Source organism: Solea senegalensis, linkage group LG12 (genome assembly GCF_019176455.1).
Source record: "Solea senegalensis isolate Sse05_10M linkage group LG12, IFAPA_SoseM_1, whole genome shotgun sequence".
In the NCBI taxonomy this organism is placed as follows: domain Eukaryota; kingdom Metazoa; phylum Chordata; class Actinopteri; order Pleuronectiformes; family Soleidae; genus Solea; species Solea senegalensis.
Window position 1 is genome coordinate 16,159,003 of NC_058032.1, and position 16,634 is coordinate 16,175,636.

A 16,634-nucleotide genomic window follows, 5' to 3' on the forward strand; every position below is an offset into this window, starting at 1 on the left:
TTTAACACCATGTTCACCGTGATACCAGCACACGCGCAGGGTCACTGGACCTGCAGCAGTGTGCACGAGCGCAACATACTGTAACCCAGGTCTGTTTGGATCACAGACAAAGGAGTTCGATGCAAAAATGCAGACCTTCACTATTGTTGCCATCATGCTTCTCTCATTCTGTGTGTGTGTGTGTGTGTGCGTGCGACTGTGTGTGCTCTCTCTCTCTCCACACACACACACACACTGAGGGAGGGAGACTCGAAGGGGCGGGGAGGCAGAAGAGGAATGCCAAGCTCCATCCAGCCAGAGCAGAGAAGCGGATCTTTTACGCACACAGTCTGCGCTGCCTTCAGCAGACACACACAGCGTTACAAGCCGGGGAAGTTTGTCACTGTTGCTGCTGTTGCTGCTGCTGCTGCTGCTGCTGCTCTTTATTTGTCTCAATCCGTCTGCGAATCGTCTGCAAGCAGGAGCAGCTGCTCGTGTGATCAGCGTCAAGAGATTTAACATGGTGATCAAAGTGTACATAGCATCGTCCTCCGGATCCACGTCGGTAAGTGACCAGAGAATGATGAGAAACGACGTTGTTGTCTTTGTGTGATATACTGTGTGGTTTCAGCAGCATGCAGGAAGCTGAACTTTTGTTGGGCTCAGTAGCTGATGTCCAGTCTGCTGTCATCCTCTCAGTCTGGAGTGGACTGACTCATCAGTGAGCATGCAGCTTTGCTGCCCTCCTCAACTCTTTGGACACAGATGGAGGCTCTCAAAAGTATTTGGCTTGCCACTCCTTTTTTTCCCCTCCTATTTAGAAACTTTGTCACAGAGGCAGACTCAGGGAGGAAGTTAGAGGACACTCTGCTGCTTCCTGGAGTGACAGTTAAGTGTGTTTGTTGGACACTCGGTCTGAAAACAGGAAAGACATGTGGTAGAAATCAATACATGTACTTAAAATTCCCCACCCTGTCACCTGACACCAGGACAGATGATTGTGTGTTGGATACGGTTGTGACCTGACTCGGAGTCTGCAGGGCTGATAAGTTCAGTTTTTGCCATGTTGCTTTTAGAGGATTGATGGTGGTGCAACTCCCCTGAGACCTCTTTCAGAAATGCAGCTGCAGCCCAGAGCCACTGTTTCGGACTCGCTGGAGGTCTGGATCAGTGGAGACTTATGCTGTACCACAGTCAAAGGTCCACTAAACCTCAAACTCTGGCTTTGCTGTGTTGTGTTTGCAGTCTAATCATATCTGTGTACTGCCTTTGCATCATTTTAACATAATCTAAGATATAGAGCATCACAGCACTGTCTTAGTCATAGTTCTTTGTTAGAAAGTTGTGTAATTGTACAAATATAAAATTATTGTGATGGAAAGAACAAAGAAATAAAAGCCTTATTAATATCAAGCAGCTCACACACAGAGGAAATCCTTAAACGCTGAACATCCTCTCAGTTGAGTTACTTAATTGCCTTGTTTAGTAAATGTCATTTACAGAGACTCAGCAGTAACAGCAGCATCAGTCTCACAGGACGAGAGCTTCCTATAAAGTCAGAGGAGCCAGAGTTTAGATCCGGTGAAGCCATCACTGTGCTGGGAAAATGCACTGCCTCTCATCGATCTGTGTTTAGTGGAGTCTGGCAAAGGTAGTGGACAATGTTATGTGCTCCTTAATGCTTCTTAGAAAGACCTGCATTATTGTCTCCATTCTGCATCCTATTTTTTAAAGAAGACAAATCAGCAGAATCTGTTTTGTCTGGAAACTCATTTCTTTAAGTTCTTTTAGACGTGTGATGTGCTTTCACGTAGTAGAGTTTATAGGACTAACTCTGTGTATGATTTACACGGTGTTTATTCTAAAATGTCACCTCATTGTGCTGGGAGAATGTGTTTGCAGATTTGAGTGCATTGGCTTTTAAGTGCTTGTGGAAAGTCTGCCTTCGCCGAGCCTCGCAGTTCCAACAGTGTGGTTAGCATTCCACCATACAGCAGTGTCTGCTGTGGCTTCATTAATCACCCGAGTTAAACATGTGAATTGAGCAACAGTCGAGGCAACGAAACAAAGAAGAATCTAAATAACAAACGGTTAAAACCGAGTCAGGTCATGGAGGGAGACAGTGTAACATTAACCTGAGGTGAGGGATGTCTCCCATGTTTTTGTTATGGTTTTATTTTGTTTCTAACACATAATCACAACTGACTCACAGACAATGTATAATAAGCCACAATAACCAGGTAGTAAAGTATGATAACATTTGTTGATTATGTTGGATATTTTCATCTTACCTACAAGTACATACTTGTAAGTCCTGAAGTCAATGTTATCTTTGTGGCGCTTTAAAGCTGTAGCCTCTAGATGAAAGTATTATGAATGTATTATAATATTATGTTAATTAGCATCAATGAAGTTTCACATGTTAGCAACACCTCAAACAACAACAACACAGTGTGAGCAAAGCATTGATTGGTGGCATACACTCTTATGATCTCTGACCTCTGTTAGTCCAATGTGCACAGTGTTATCCATGCAGAGTCAATGAGTGCTGACATCATGGTATTTCCACCCAGTCATGAGAAGCAGAGCGTTTGAGTCACCTGAAGAAATGGTGTTTTGACTCACTGGCAGTTCTCTGGAGACACTTCTAGTGTTACCACCAATGATGGCCTCGTAAAGATTAGGTCATACCGTATACACACATCTTTATATAAACCTAAGCTGTGACAAAAATACATACACTTTACTTGGTCATACATTTATTTCCCCAAGGCTAACTCTTAACATTCACTTTCACTATTGATTACCATTGCCTAACATTAGAATAGGCCCTCACCTTAAAACTTTTACATAACTTATTTTGTCCCCATAAGGAAAACAGTCCTCCTAATGTGACTGCGTAGACAGACTGAGGTCCCTACAACATGGGTAAAAGTGAAGTGAGAATCAGCACTTACTGATCTCTGTGTTGTTTCCACATTAGTTTGTTATGGTCTATAGTGCAGGCTGAAGTTGTTTGGGAGTCATCTGCTATGTATAGCAGGTCAAGTTTGTGGCCTTTTCCTGTTGATTCACCTTTAGGCAACAGTGAGACCAGAGCAGCAGTGCAAAGCTGTTTTATAATGATGTTCCAATGCTGATTGAGCACAGGAGTGGGTGGAGAGCTCTGCTCCTCTTAAAACGTCAGTATATGACTGTTAAATCACTGTTATATCACAAATTAAATCAAACTTGATTGAATCAAGACAAAACTGTTATTCCTCACAAAGGCACAGGGTCGGGCCTGAGTCATGTTTCTTTTGGTGCGCAGACTGGAATTCATTCTGATCCTCGGGGACTAGAGATGTAATTTTGTCTTACAGTCGCTATGAATCAAATTCAGTTTAAGCATTTTTTCAATCATGTGAGTGAAAATGAACCAACCTCAGCTGTAATCACACTCCATCATATTGATCTGAGCCTGTTCCATTGATACACTATCTAATCAATGTCTACCATTGTCTGGCAGCTGTTACTGGGACTGATCAGTTCTGAAACTGATCTCAGTGTCACATTCCCACATAATAACAATGATGATGCTGATGACAGGGACGATTAGGGTGTGGAATGTAAGACAAACAACACATAGTGTAGATGCCAGGGTTACTGCTGTGGTTTATACAGGTTCTAGAATAACAATCAGTGCAACAATAAATTAGTTCTAATCACAGACTGCTGTTAAAGATAGTCAAGAGGGGGATAAAAAACAGTAATTTAATGAATCAGACTCTCAAGCTGTACAGATCATGTTCTTGCAGGAATAAGAATGCACTTGTGAACATGTCCTTCCATGGGTGTGTACGTTCACCGTCCTGGGAATGTGATAACACAAGCAGAGCTCCAGGTCGTTGCTGATACATGTGATATCATAAGGTGTTTCTCCGGTGCATTGTGTCCTAAAACCAAGGGGAAACATTTGAAATCAGTTTAGTAAACTCATGTGACTGTGACTAGCAACTGTGTGATGTAATATGATTTGATCTAACATTTATTTAAAATGCGGAATCACCAGAGGGAGACCCTCCTTTTAAAGTGATGCTGAGGATGGACATAAACAAACATCAGGCGTCATACACAACACAAAAACAGACCTTTTATTAATTGGCTGTTGAGTGAATGCCTAAAATTACCAAATGAAACAAGGAAATTGATCTTATGCCATGTTTCCACCGGCTCGACTCAACTCCTCGCCTTGGCACGGTGTGATTATTTTGTATTTCTACTAACATAGTCTTTTTTTTTAGTATCTGCTCTGGCGAGGTTCCAAATGAGCTGAGGTGATGCTATGCGTCCGACACAAGAATCAAGCCGAACAATGCTGAACTATCGATCAGTTAAAAAGACTAAAAATGTGGGTTAATCTCCAACAGTTACCAGGCAAATGTCTAAAATCTCAATATTTAACAGAGGAGTCTGGTGTGTTTAGTGACAGCACTGTTGATCGCGATCGACGAGCAGCATCACAAACCCCTGACACTGTGTTTCAGTCCACCGGTCATGGAGGAAGTACTGAACAAATAGTTTAAATGAACTGATTCTAATGATTCAGTTACACTGAAAACAACTGCTTTACAAGTCATTAGTCACTCGTTTGTGTGTCGTGTGTAAAACAAAGTCACGGCAGTTTCATGCAGTTGTGCAGTGATGACTCCGCCCACGACCATAGATGGAAAAGATTGCTGCAATATCAGTTTAATCACAAGGAACCTGAAGGACCAAAGCAATTATTAAATTGTGTTGAAAGAGGGCCAGAGTTTCTAAATAACAATGAAGAAATATATGAAGGTAATTAAGGAGCTTTAATAATAATAAACAGATGCCAGTGGTGAGTTTACTACTGTGTGAGAGACGCCCAGTCAACTTTATCACAACTCCTATCAGTTATTCAGTTACATTTTTTCTGCAGGTTAAAGTAAAGCAGGTTATTTTTCTGTAAAAATTGGTCAGCTTTTGACATAATTTGCAGGTGAGATAATTGATATGGAGTTTAAATGTGGATTTATTATCACACCAGGGGTCTGATGAGTTGAATTATTTGCTTTAAGCACTACTTTGAGATTAAAAATAGCATCCTGGAGAACATTAAGACTGTTAAACAGGGGAACATCAAAGGTATTGGGGGTATACTGTATCATCTGAGAGCCATGAATACAGGATTCGGTACCATCTATCACCAGATATGAGATGGCGTTATAGACAGAATCTCAATTACCAAAATTGCGGTGAACCCTCTTGGGATTTTGAGTGTCTCTTCAACATTTCATCATACTCCACACAATAGGTGCACAGATATTTTAGTCAACAAAAATGAATAAAGTAGTGGCTCGACAGCCACAGCCTGATTACAAACACTGAGACTTCCCACCCCAATCCTGTCTGTGTCACACAAAAGCACACTGTTTACCCACTTTTGCATATTGTCAAACTCGGTGTGAATTTGCATACGTAAGCAACAGGTTATGTAAATCAGAATGAGGCGTACAAGTGCTGCCTGTTTCATGTCGGCAGGCTTGACTCCAGCACATCTGGCTCGTTCTGCTCCCTGTCTTGTTTGAATTGAGGACTCATTAGGCAGATTTCCACATTGATATAACAAGGAATCGGGAGGAGAATAGTTGTATATGTTTACACCCTAAAAGCCAGTCACAGTTTCCCCTGTTAAAAACAAAAGCAAAAAAGTAATGACAACTGAGAGCTACACGGAAGTCTGAAAGGACCAAGCTGAGAAGTCTCGCTGTGCAGTTACAGTTAGAGGCAGACGGCATGTGGTCAGTTTGCCTCACAAATGAAGTTTGCTTGGCAACAGTACAATCCAGGCCAAAGTAGAGGAGAACAGAGAATTCATGTTTAATTGAAGTTCAAGTTAGTCATGCAAACAAGAAGTTTGAGGAGGAGTTTGTGCAGATCAGATCCTTCCACTGGAGAAAAGGTTGTTTTAGTGTGTGTTTGGCGAGACAGTGAGTTAATAAAGTGAGTCTGAGCTCAGTGTGTTCTATTTGGCTGCTTTGTTCCAAGCAGGTGGGAAGAAAGCTTGTATTTAGGACTTTGGCCCTGGGAGTGTAACTGCCGTCAAATAATTGTGCCACGGTTAAACTGCCAGCTTTGGCAACTCCCTCATTTCCATGCCACAGTGTTGTGTTGTTTCACCAGACGGCCCTTAAATAATCCACCTGTCTGCTCTGAGCACTGTAACACCGGGTGGACTATCAAGGAAGACAAGAATAACAATTAAAAATATTGTATATGTATATATACATATGTGTATTATGTTTTTTATTTTCATGTGTTTTCAAGTGTGTGTGTGTGTGTGTGTGTGTGAACAGAGGCAGCATGAGTGTGTCTCCGTGCAGCAGGCCTTATTTGGCTCGTGTTTGACCAGTTACCTCCTCTGGACTCTCAGAGGAGCTCTTGTTTCCGTCTGGCCTTGTAGGGCCATCCTCTCCTTTGAAACACCCCCATTGAGAGCTCATTGGTCCACAGCTTCGTACACAGAATCACACACGCACATCCTTCTTCGATAACGACAGAAGCAGGAATGACACAGTCAAACACACATTTCAGTCTTCCTCTTCTTTCTGTGTGTGTGACTGTATTTTGCATTTCTGCACAGTAAAGGACACACCTGACAGCTCACCTTAAACGAGGTGAGGTCCAAAACGAGGTCCCCATGTTGTTCTTATAGACTTAAATTTACTGAGGTTTTTATTCTCTTAGATGGACATTATGAAGTTTTAATGTAAACAGGATGGACTGTTTGAAATCATATCCAAAGGCAATGACTCTCAGAAATGTCAATACAGTCTATTTAGAACATAATAATGCTCACTTAATTGGGACAGGATAAAACATAGTTAATTATTTCCTGAAGGGGAATTCAGTCATCCAGTAACTGGCAAAGTAGACAAGACAGCAGATAAAAAATAAAGGCATATAAAAGGCAGTGCAATCAGTTAATAAAGGCATAAATAGTATTTCAACCAGTAACATAGACATCTTCCTTGTTGCCTGGCATTTTTCATACAGGTAAAACATAATGTGTCCTAAGTTCCCCCTCTTCACTACTCTTGTATCTTGACAGCAAATGTGTGGTAACGTAGTAACAGAGCAGTCTGCGTTCTCTGTGGTGTCATTATTACAATCGTGTCCTGAGATGAATCCTGTCCTTATTTCTGGAGCCCGCACTGACAGCAGCGCTGCGAACCAAACGCCCGTTGGTTTCCTCCTACGGCTGAAATGAACATGTCAAACTGACAACTTCCTTTTTCTGTCTCCCCGCATGCAGATCAAAAAGCAACAGCAGGATGTCATGGGCTTCCTTTCAGCCAATAAGATTGAGTTTGAGGAGTGCGACATCGCAGCCGACATGGCCAACAGGAAGTGGATGAGAGAGAATATTCCTGAGGAGTCCAGGCCGGCGACGGGCAACCCTCTGCCCCCACAGATATTTAATGAAAGCAAATACTGCGGGGTGAGAAACACTCAGACTGTTGTCTGGCTGTTCATCGAGTTACATTACTATGATAGATCACATGATCTCATACACACACACACAAATATACTTAAATCTGATTATTGTAGCAATAGATGAAACAACTGTTTGTCTCATAATGAAGAACAATGCTTGTACATTGAAGCTTCTTTAACGGTGACCAAACAGAAAAAGAGACCACATCTTCTATTTTCAAACGTTCAAACTGACTCAGAGGACAGGTGGTGGAGGTGTAAACAGAGCTAAAAGGAGTATGGGTGTTGGATTTACCATTCAACAGATAAATCTCCAGGATTTGTTTTAGAAATGTTACAAAGAAAACATCACACATGGATCAATATATTTACATGTTAACTTGTTCTACCTTCTCCTGACAAATGACCATTTCAAAATGATTAAATTAAATTATACTACATTATAATTAGCTGAGCTTTAAATCAGTAGATGAAAAGATTTGTGCAAACATTAATGCCATTAAGAGGAAAGGAATTGGGCTTGTAACTGGAAGGTTGCTCGTTCAATCTTGGGGTGCCCTTGAGCATGGCACCCAATCCTCCATTGATCCCGGGCACAGATAAGTGCTGTACACTGCTCCTGTGCCCGGCTTGTGTGTGTTCACTAGTGGTGTGTAAATGCAGAGGACAAATTCGCTATCACTAATTGGACTGTGTGCAAAAATGACTAATTCATTCATTCTGTATCTAGTAGACATGAAGCTAGTTGGTATAGCTTAGCCTAAAGACTGGAAACTCTGGACTCTAGACTCTGGAGAGAAAGAATGATTTAGGTTTAGAGGTCCTGTTTGTCTGATTTGATCTGAACCTTTGGACAGTGCGAGGAAAGATAAGATTACTGGTTCAGGCTTTATATATATAATGGGCAGACGGGCAGGTATTGATCTTCTCATCTAACCATCTGGTTAAAGTAAATTACCTTACTGTATCTGATAATGTCATTTTATGTCAACATTTCACATTAATCCTTTCAAGCACAGTCCTGCAATAAAATATCCCACTTCCTCCTGTTGACCTGTCCAAAACACAGGTGTGTGTCGCACAGCTGGGGACTTGGCTGCACCTGCTGTGCCATTTTTCCATGGCTTCTTCGCTAAAGGGGAACTGACATGTATATGGCAGAGGTGTCAGCAGAAATACTTCTCATTCACTTTGAATGGAGCTTTGACAAAGGTTGCACGGAGAAGAAGTTGAGAAATGTTCCACTTTCCAAGCAGCAGCGTGAGAAGTGCCAGCCAATCACAACACGTTATGCAAATGTTCCAGCCCAGACACCAGCCAATAATATCACATTTATGAGTTTAGCTCTAACAGTATAAAGCATCTCATTCAACACCATCCTCCCTGTTGCCAGGGTTCTTTTGTCGGACACTGCTCTGCAAACCACTGATAGCTGCTGTAATTCCAGCACCGAGCATCAGGCACGTCCACCGTCAATCTTTGAAACAATGCATACGTGTGAGTCCACCTCAACTTCTGGCTTACATCTAGTGATGACTCAAATGTCCAAATGATTGCATTTATTATAGTCTGGCATGGATTGTAGACATCCGTTTTTCTTTTGAAAGTTCATTTAATCCAGGGTTGTCAAACTCAAATGGCCTGTGGACCAATGAGCGTCTGGTCTGGTCAAGAGGGGGCCGGTCTAGTGTAAAGATGCTACTGTTGCTCTATGAGCTTTAAATTATAGTGCATTTTTCATTTTCATTGTGATATCACAGTAAGCATATTTATGATGATATTTCACAGAATCTCAAAGTAAAAGTGCTTGTTTTGATATGGAATGATGTACACATCAAAATAAAAGAAACATAAATAGCTAAATAAATCTATTATAATATCAAAACAAAGAAATACATCTAAAATGAAGTAAATAATAATGTGGACAACTGTAATTAAATCACCAAACTAGCTTATATGTAATTTAATGTTGAATATAATGCATTTAATAATGCAGTAACTACAACCAAATGTCTGATTATATGTTTGTAATATCCTCCTGACTACCAGGAAAAAAATATATATTCAAAAATCTAAAAAATATTGTGACCAAAGCCACACCCCTTCACATTTGGTATCATTGAAAATGTCCTCTGTAGATAGCAAAAGGAGTTCATTCAGTGGTATGCAGTGGGTTGGAGTTATTCAGGTTTACAAATGTCCTCCACAGAGGAGAAATTTGAACTACTGGTAGTCAGGAGGATATTATTACAAAAATTAAAACCACCTCGCTGGCAGCTGTGCTTCAGCCACACATGCTGAGTGATTAAAGGAAGAGGACATCACGGGCCATGTTTTCATTATAACATATTAAGTGGTGGGCCGCATGTGGCCCACAGGCCACCAGTTTGACATCTCTGTTTTATACCTCACAGGTTTGTTTTTTTCAACCAGTGGGTTTTGATCGACACTCCTTGGTCAAACAACTACAAGGTTTTTTTTTATTAATTATATACTTGGTGAACTAATTCCTGCTTCATTTTTGGCAGCAGTGCAAATTTGGCAACCCTAAGACATTCTTTTGTCTTGAAAAGTAAAGTTATTTCATGGCTCACGGCTAGGCTTTTAGAAATAACTTTACTTTTTACAACTTGCGACAGCACTCATCATTTCTTTATTTCCTCTTACTTTATTCAATTTGCAACTTAAAACCTTTGAAATAAAAGGTACATTGTGCCTGAGCTCCATTGTGCTATTGGCAGAAATGGGAGTAGGTTACACATAATATGGAAGTCTCCACTCTTAACCTTCAAGTCTCAAGTAAGTCCAAAGAATCAAGCAAGCCAAGTTGAATCCCTGCTTTAAATGAAGTTATAAGTCAAGTCGTATTAATGTAGAACATGATTTCCCAGATATTCCACATTTAAATATGTTTTTTTTTTTTTTGAAGACAGTAATTTTGAACTACTAGAGTTTTATCAGTAACAGAAACCCTGTATTACTCATACAATGTAAAGATGGCTTCATGGTCCCATACAACTGAATTGTTTATAAACAATATATATATATACAATTAACATGAATGAAATGAAAATAAATAAGTCCAATATGTAAAGAACATTAGGTTTACATTGAACGGTTCAATGCAGGCAAGTCTCAAGTCCTCACAGTTAAGTCACGTCTCGAGTCTCGAGGTGAAAAAAACACCACAGGGCAGAACAACCAATATACCCACAGATTTGATTGTGAACGAGGCTCAGCACACTGGTTATTACCCCGTGCTACTCCCAGTAGACACACATGAGGCTCTTAGCCATGAGCGCTGTGGCTTCATGCTGTGCAGCTAATGGACGTATGGAAGTGAAGTTGCACATGAAGGATGGGCTGTATTGAATGTCACAGACAAAGAGAACATCATTTCCCAGGACACTTGTCACTGCAGTGTCCTTCTGTTTGTGTGTGTACTGCTATGTGTGTGTGTGTGTGTGTGTGAATAGGGAGGGAAACAAAGGGCCGAGAGAGTGAGAAAGAGAGATAAAATGGCTGAATGTGCTCGTTTGTTTACACTGGTTTGAATTCTAAAAGGAGAATACCCTCCTAACAGAATGACTGCTGGGGCCTGTTCTTACACAAATAGCACGACCGTGACTGCTTCTCATACACTTGCTCCAAACTCTGTTTCACACGGTCATTCCTGAGGTTGCACTTTTTTGATTTGATCAAACTACATGTAACTGCATGTCTTCTTCTTCTTCTTCTTCTTCTTCTTCTTCTTCTTCTTCTTCTTCTTCTTCTTCTTCTCCCTCCTTAGGACTATGAGGCCTTCTTTGATGCCAGAGAGGACAATGCCGTGTATGCATTTCTGGGTCTGACCGCTCCCCCAGGCTCTAAGGTAAGCTTACAAACACAAACACATGCTGATATCTGTCCTTTCATTGAACCACATTCCAAAAAGAAATAACCATATTTCCTGTAAAACCAGCCTATGAGCGTGAATACATATTTATCCTCGAGGTATGGTTTTTACACAGGAAACACACATATTATATAATACAGTACATCTGTTCATGATAATTTAACACCTAAGCAGGCCTCCTGCACACTGGCACCTCCTCTCTGCCACAACAGGAACTACAGAGAGGTGTGCCCTGTTACTATAGAAACGAGGGGGTTTTCCTCCAAGCAGGGGCAGGGAATAAAAAAGCAATATCCTCCATTTTAATATAAAACACCCTTGTCTTCTCTTTTCTCATCTTTCTCCAGGAGGCAGAGGCTCTTGCAAAGAAAGAACAGCAGTAGCAGCTTTGCATTGTTTCTACCTGAGAGCTCAGGGTTGGACTTGGACCCAGACCTGGATCCAGACCTGGGCCCAGACTGACCTGGAAAAGATCCAAGGAAAAAAAGAAGAAGCAACATTTCACCTAGCTTATAAATATGTTGATGGTGTTTATTTCAGAATGTTTGTTTTTTTTGTTATTTGTGCTCAGCTGTGCCTTGTCAGCTGTAGTCAATGGAGGTACTACACCAGAGCATCATGGGTATCTTTAACAGCTCTGCTTCCTCCACTAACCTCAGCTAACCTCAGCCTGCTAAGCTTTTGGGCCTAATGGTATGTCAATCAACCATGAGTGTTAATGTATAGCTTCCTGTTTGGGAGCACATCACGAGACAAAAGAAAGTTTGCACACCGAGAAAATTGTAACACAGATTCATTCTTAGTCCAAAACACAACATCATCCATGTCATTGTCATCCTTTGTGTTGACTCCATAGGTCTGTGTAAGTCTTAGCTGTTGAATTCAGATCTTGTGCTCTTAAATCACCAAATCTGCAGCACCTTCTGTAGGACTTAACTAATACAATCCCATTGTGTTGTGGTTTTTTTTATTTACTTTATATTGTCTTAATGCTGTTTTAATAGCAGACTTTTTTCTACAAGATGATGTATGTTTAAAAATAACCTGCCAAAAGTATGTAAACCCAGAGGGATGTAAAAGTAACTTTGTTTTGTTAATTATTTGCCTTTTTGCAGCTTAGATGAGTTGAAAAGGTGTTGGGTTTTTTTTTGTTTGTTTTTTTTGCTGTTGGCATCCTGTTCCACTTTGTTTTGTAAATCCCTGTTTTATATAGTTGATACCTTCCTGAAAATAAAACAGAAATAAAACTACACGCATGACTGTGAGAACTTCTTCTAAAATGATGCCTCATCGTGACAAACCCGTACTTTTTTTTTTATCAACAATAACTCGGTAGTTTCCAGGATGTGACTGTTCTCTTCACACTTAACTATACTGAATCTTCTTGAAGCGGGTGATGGGAGCAATTTGGTAATTTCTTGGGTATCCAGCACCTTCAGATGCACACATGACAGTTGTTAACAATTCCACATGAGGGAAATGTGTAGCCTTTATATTTTATGGTTTAAAATACTTTGAACTCTTTGAAACATGAATAAAGTTGCTAGAGCAGAACTTTGGTCGAATCTTTCGCTAAACATTCTGTCACCATTTTGCATATAATTTGTTCCTGTTCTTGTTTCTATTCTCATTTAATCTTTCATTACATTTGTCCTGTTGTGTAAATCTGAATTCTCCCCACGGGGGATTAACAATCTAAATCTAAAACTGGTAATAATCTTCGGTTCAGTAAAGTGCATTTGTACAGACAATGAAACCACATCACACACAGGGGATTTTTGTTGGTTGTGGGTTCAGTTCCTGGCTTCCTGGCTAGTCTACATGCGAAAGTGTCCCTGGGCAAGACACTTTATGAAAGCTGTGTGATAGAAAATGTGCTGCACGTATGAATGTGTGAAAAGCACTTAATATAAATACAGACCATCTATGTACTGCAACTTCCTTTTGACTGCCAGATTTGACAAAGAGTCATTTTACATTGTTGTTTTGTTTTATGGAAGTTTTGTAAGTACTTTTGCTTTCTTGTTAACGTTTCTCAGCTCGTGTGCAATGGTGATTTTCAGTTGCAGATAAAGGAAGTATGTCGCTGTGGTGGAGGGGCCACTTCTCAGTTGCAGAAGTGAAACACATTACACACGCACATACGCTCCGTCGCACTGTTCCACGAACATTCAAGACTGAAAACCAGAAGAAAGCAAAAGCAAGACGTTAGAGAAGAGGAGAGTCTGTCTGTGTCATGCTCGCCGAAGGTTTTCTCCGAGTGCTGCTTTACAGGGAGGAGAGGAAGTTTGCCTCTGCTTCCAAACAACACAAAACGAAGACAAACACTCATTGTACAGATGCGTTGATCTGTTCTCACTCCAACTCAAACACTACAGACCTACGGTTACATTCAGCTGAAGCAGGTAAAAAGCCTTGTTACTTGTTATAACATGTACACACTGTCTGATTATCGTAATGGTTCCATGTATAAATACATTCTTCTCTGGCTTCCTTTTTTATTTATATGTTCTTCCTGTGTCTAACATGATATCATTAATCATATCACACTACATTTGAGATGACATTGTATGCTGTGTGTCAAGCAGGTACATTAAGCTAAATGTACCTGCTTATGTTTTTGTAATCAGGTCAAGGCCAGGAAGAATTACACTTCACCCAAGATCAGGGACTGAGAGCGGTGCATCGACGCCCTGTAGGCCTCACAATCCCTGGGTGTTCACCTGTCCTCACCGTGGATCCTGACATAACAGTTTGCATTGACGACTGCAGTCTCCTGCAACAGTATCCAGATCTACAGGTGGCCGACTCTGGCCGCATCTCACAATATCCACTGAGAGCCACTGCTATTCAGCACAGTTTGGTCCGTCCTGTCTCTGACGTTCACTTCCAGCCAGAGTGGGAGGTTTCCCAGCAAGAGCTACGAGGGGAACCTGTTTCATCCACATCAGACCAGGGTTATCTGGTTGTGGGGACGAGTGTGAACATGAGCCTGGGTCTGCCTGGGTCTGGGTTGGAGCCCATGTCGAACTCGGTACTGAACGGCATGCTGGACAAACAGGTGGAGGAGGTTTACCTGCAGCACATGACTGACAATTTGGCTCGATGCAACTCTGACCTGGGAAACAGCCTCCTGCACGGCCTTGTGCCGCCACCGCAGCCCAGCATGCAGACACGGGGACCAGACTCACTGGAGGCCTGTCTGGTGAAAGTATCAGGTGGAGGCAACGCAAAGAAGATGAGTTGCCTGAGCACCCAGAACATTCCCTGCTCATCTAACTTCAGCTCGCCTGTGCTGAGGATCTCAGAGAATGACCACACTCATTTGAAGAGAAACTACATGTAATGGTGTTCCAGGCTTTCTCTTCTTTTTCACCCCAGGTTTATGTGAAATGGAGATTAGATCAATTCAGTAAATGAGAGCAAGTTCTGTTTGTTTTTTTTGTTTGTATTTGCATCATTTCTTTGTTTACTTAAGTGATTAAATGATGCTTACAGTTTAGCAGCTCCCATGTGCCACCTGCTGTTGATTTTTTGTACTACACTGACATGTCCATGAGGATTTACTGTATTGTTTCCGTCATTATACAGTGTGGGTGTGTTAAGGTAATAACACTTTTATCTAATGTTATCTCACACGTCACCCTGGAGAGGCCTTGTAAATGTGTAACATTCACCTTTGTGTAAAATAACCTCTGGTGTAAATGAACTAAAATACTAGAACCTAAGAATAAGTCCACCGTTCACCAACCAGGAAATAAATTAAATACAACAATTCAACTTTGATGTTACATGAGCTACAGCTCAAGTTACCACCAGAGGAGTAAAATGTTTAATGTGGAGTCTGATATGACTGAAAATACAAGAGACTTTTTCAGTAACGTCAGTGACCGACCTGATGACACTTATTAGTGTGAATTATACAGTGCATTTTTACTTTACTGTGAAATGCAACTGAAGAACAACAATGGTAAATTCTGTTTTTCTTTAATAGACAGCATTATATACCACTACTGTGCAAGACTCCTGGTCATCTGATGGCTACATGCAATATTGTAATATAATAATACTGTGTGAGGTTGATTTGTGACCTGTGAAGCACAGATGCTCACATGCTTCCTAACCTGGTATTGGGGAAATAAGCTTTCGTGAACTAAACTTGTTGTTCCTGCTGACAAGTCAAAGTGTCTGCACTGATGAAAGACCTGCGACGACAGAGCGCCACACTAAAAAAACATGGATACAAAAATCCATGTTCAGTGTGACAGTATAACAATATTATTCATTGCTGCTTTTCATGTCTGATTCAAAATAAATAATAAAAACAAATCCTGTGGTTATCCGAGAGTCATGTGTTGATTTTTTTGAAAATGTCAACTGTTAATAATTATCATTTTTTATATAATTTATTTATCAATATGTTCTTCTTCTTTTTCTGACCATTCTCTGCAAACTCAAGAGATGATTGTGAGTTAAAATCCAAGATCAGGGGTTTCTGAAATACACACAAACAACCATGCTACGTTCAGAGTCACTGAAATCACTTTCTCCACCATTCAGAAGCTTCTTTTTTGTCTTGACCATGTTTACATGCCTTGATACATTGCATTGCTGATTAAATAAAACCCCAGGAAGTGAGAACATTTTGGGAAAGTCAGGACATTCTATTACACCTGGTTACATTTCTGAATTTCTGATCTGCTGCAAGTGTATAATCCTGCACGTTCTCTCAGATCCTCTAATCAATGCTTGCTGTTCATTCCTCACACCCGCTTCAAAACAAGAGGGGATCAAGCCTTTCTAGCAGCGGCTCCCCAGACTATGGAACGAGTTGCCACTGTATCTGTGCACTTTCAATTCTGTAGAGTCTTTCAAAGAGCAGCTTAAGACCCTGCTGTTCAGAAAGGCTTTTAGTTAGGCGTGTGTTTTATTTCAGTCTGTTTTATCTTCTCATGTCTGTTAATGTCGTATCTGCTGTGTATTATGTGCCTTACTTTTTTACAGTGAAGTGAAAAGTGCGATATAAATAAACTTTACTTACTTACTTACTTAAATGGGCTGTTTATGTGTTTAGAACTGATTTAACGTTCAGGTTAGCAAAAGGATTTAGGTTAAGGGTTGATGTTAAGGTGTGATGCTTAAGATAAGCTCTGCAATGCATTTGGTCCATGTATCTTCACTAAGACAGCAGTGCAAACATGTGTGTTGTGTTGTCATTGCTAACTCATTGCTAACTCAGGAGACTGTCACTTCGTGT

General features: G+C 40.7%; 2 protein-coding genes across 2 annotated transcripts; both read left to right on the forward strand.

Annotated features, from left to right (window-relative positions):
- Positions 1 to 277: 277 nt before the first annotated feature.
- sh3bgrl (SH3 domain binding glutamate-rich protein like) lies at positions 278 to 12,627 on the forward strand. Its single transcript, XM_044040147.1, has 4 exons — positions 278 to 544; positions 7,301 to 7,486; positions 11,273 to 11,353; positions 11,725 to 12,627. The coding sequence occupies exons 1-4, from the start codon at positions 500 to 502 to the stop codon at positions 11,758 to 11,760; spliced, it is 348 nt and encodes a 115-aa protein (XP_043896082.1). The 5' UTR covers positions 278 to 499; the 3' UTR covers positions 11,761 to 12,627.
- An 841-nt stretch (positions 12,628 to 13,468) lies between these two features.
- si:dkey-237j10.2 (uncharacterized protein LOC568721 homolog) lies at positions 13,469 to 15,717 on the forward strand. Its single transcript, XM_044040622.1, has 2 exons — positions 13,469 to 13,782; positions 14,008 to 15,717. The coding sequence occupies exons 1-2, from the start codon at positions 13,614 to 13,616 to the stop codon at positions 14,721 to 14,723; spliced, it is 885 nt and encodes a 294-aa protein (XP_043896557.1). The 5' UTR covers positions 13,469 to 13,613; the 3' UTR covers positions 14,724 to 15,717.
- The last annotated feature ends 917 nt before the right edge of the window (positions 15,718 to 16,634 follow it).

Bases quoted from the DNA above. Each gene is read 5' to 3' on its own strand.
- sh3bgrl (XM_044040147.1), top strand. From the start codon at position 500: ATGGTGATCAAAGTGTACATAGCATCGTCCTCCGGATCCACGTCG. The intron at 545-7,300 runs GTAAGTGACCAG...CCCCGCATGCAG, and splicing joins CGTCCTCCGGATCCACGTCG to ATCAAAAAGCAACAGCAGGA. The intron at 7,487-11,272 runs GTGAGAAACACT...CTCCCTCCTTAG, and splicing joins ATGAAAGCAAATACTGCGGG to GACTATGAGGCCTTCTTTGA.
- si:dkey-237j10.2 (XM_044040622.1), top strand. From the start codon at position 13,614: ATGCTCGCCGAAGGTTTTCTCCGAGTGCTGCTTTACAGGGAGGAGAGG. The intron at 13,783-14,007 runs GTAAAAAGCCTT...TTTTGTAATCAG, and splicing joins GTTACATTCAGCTGAAGCAG to GTCAAGGCCAGGAAGAATTA.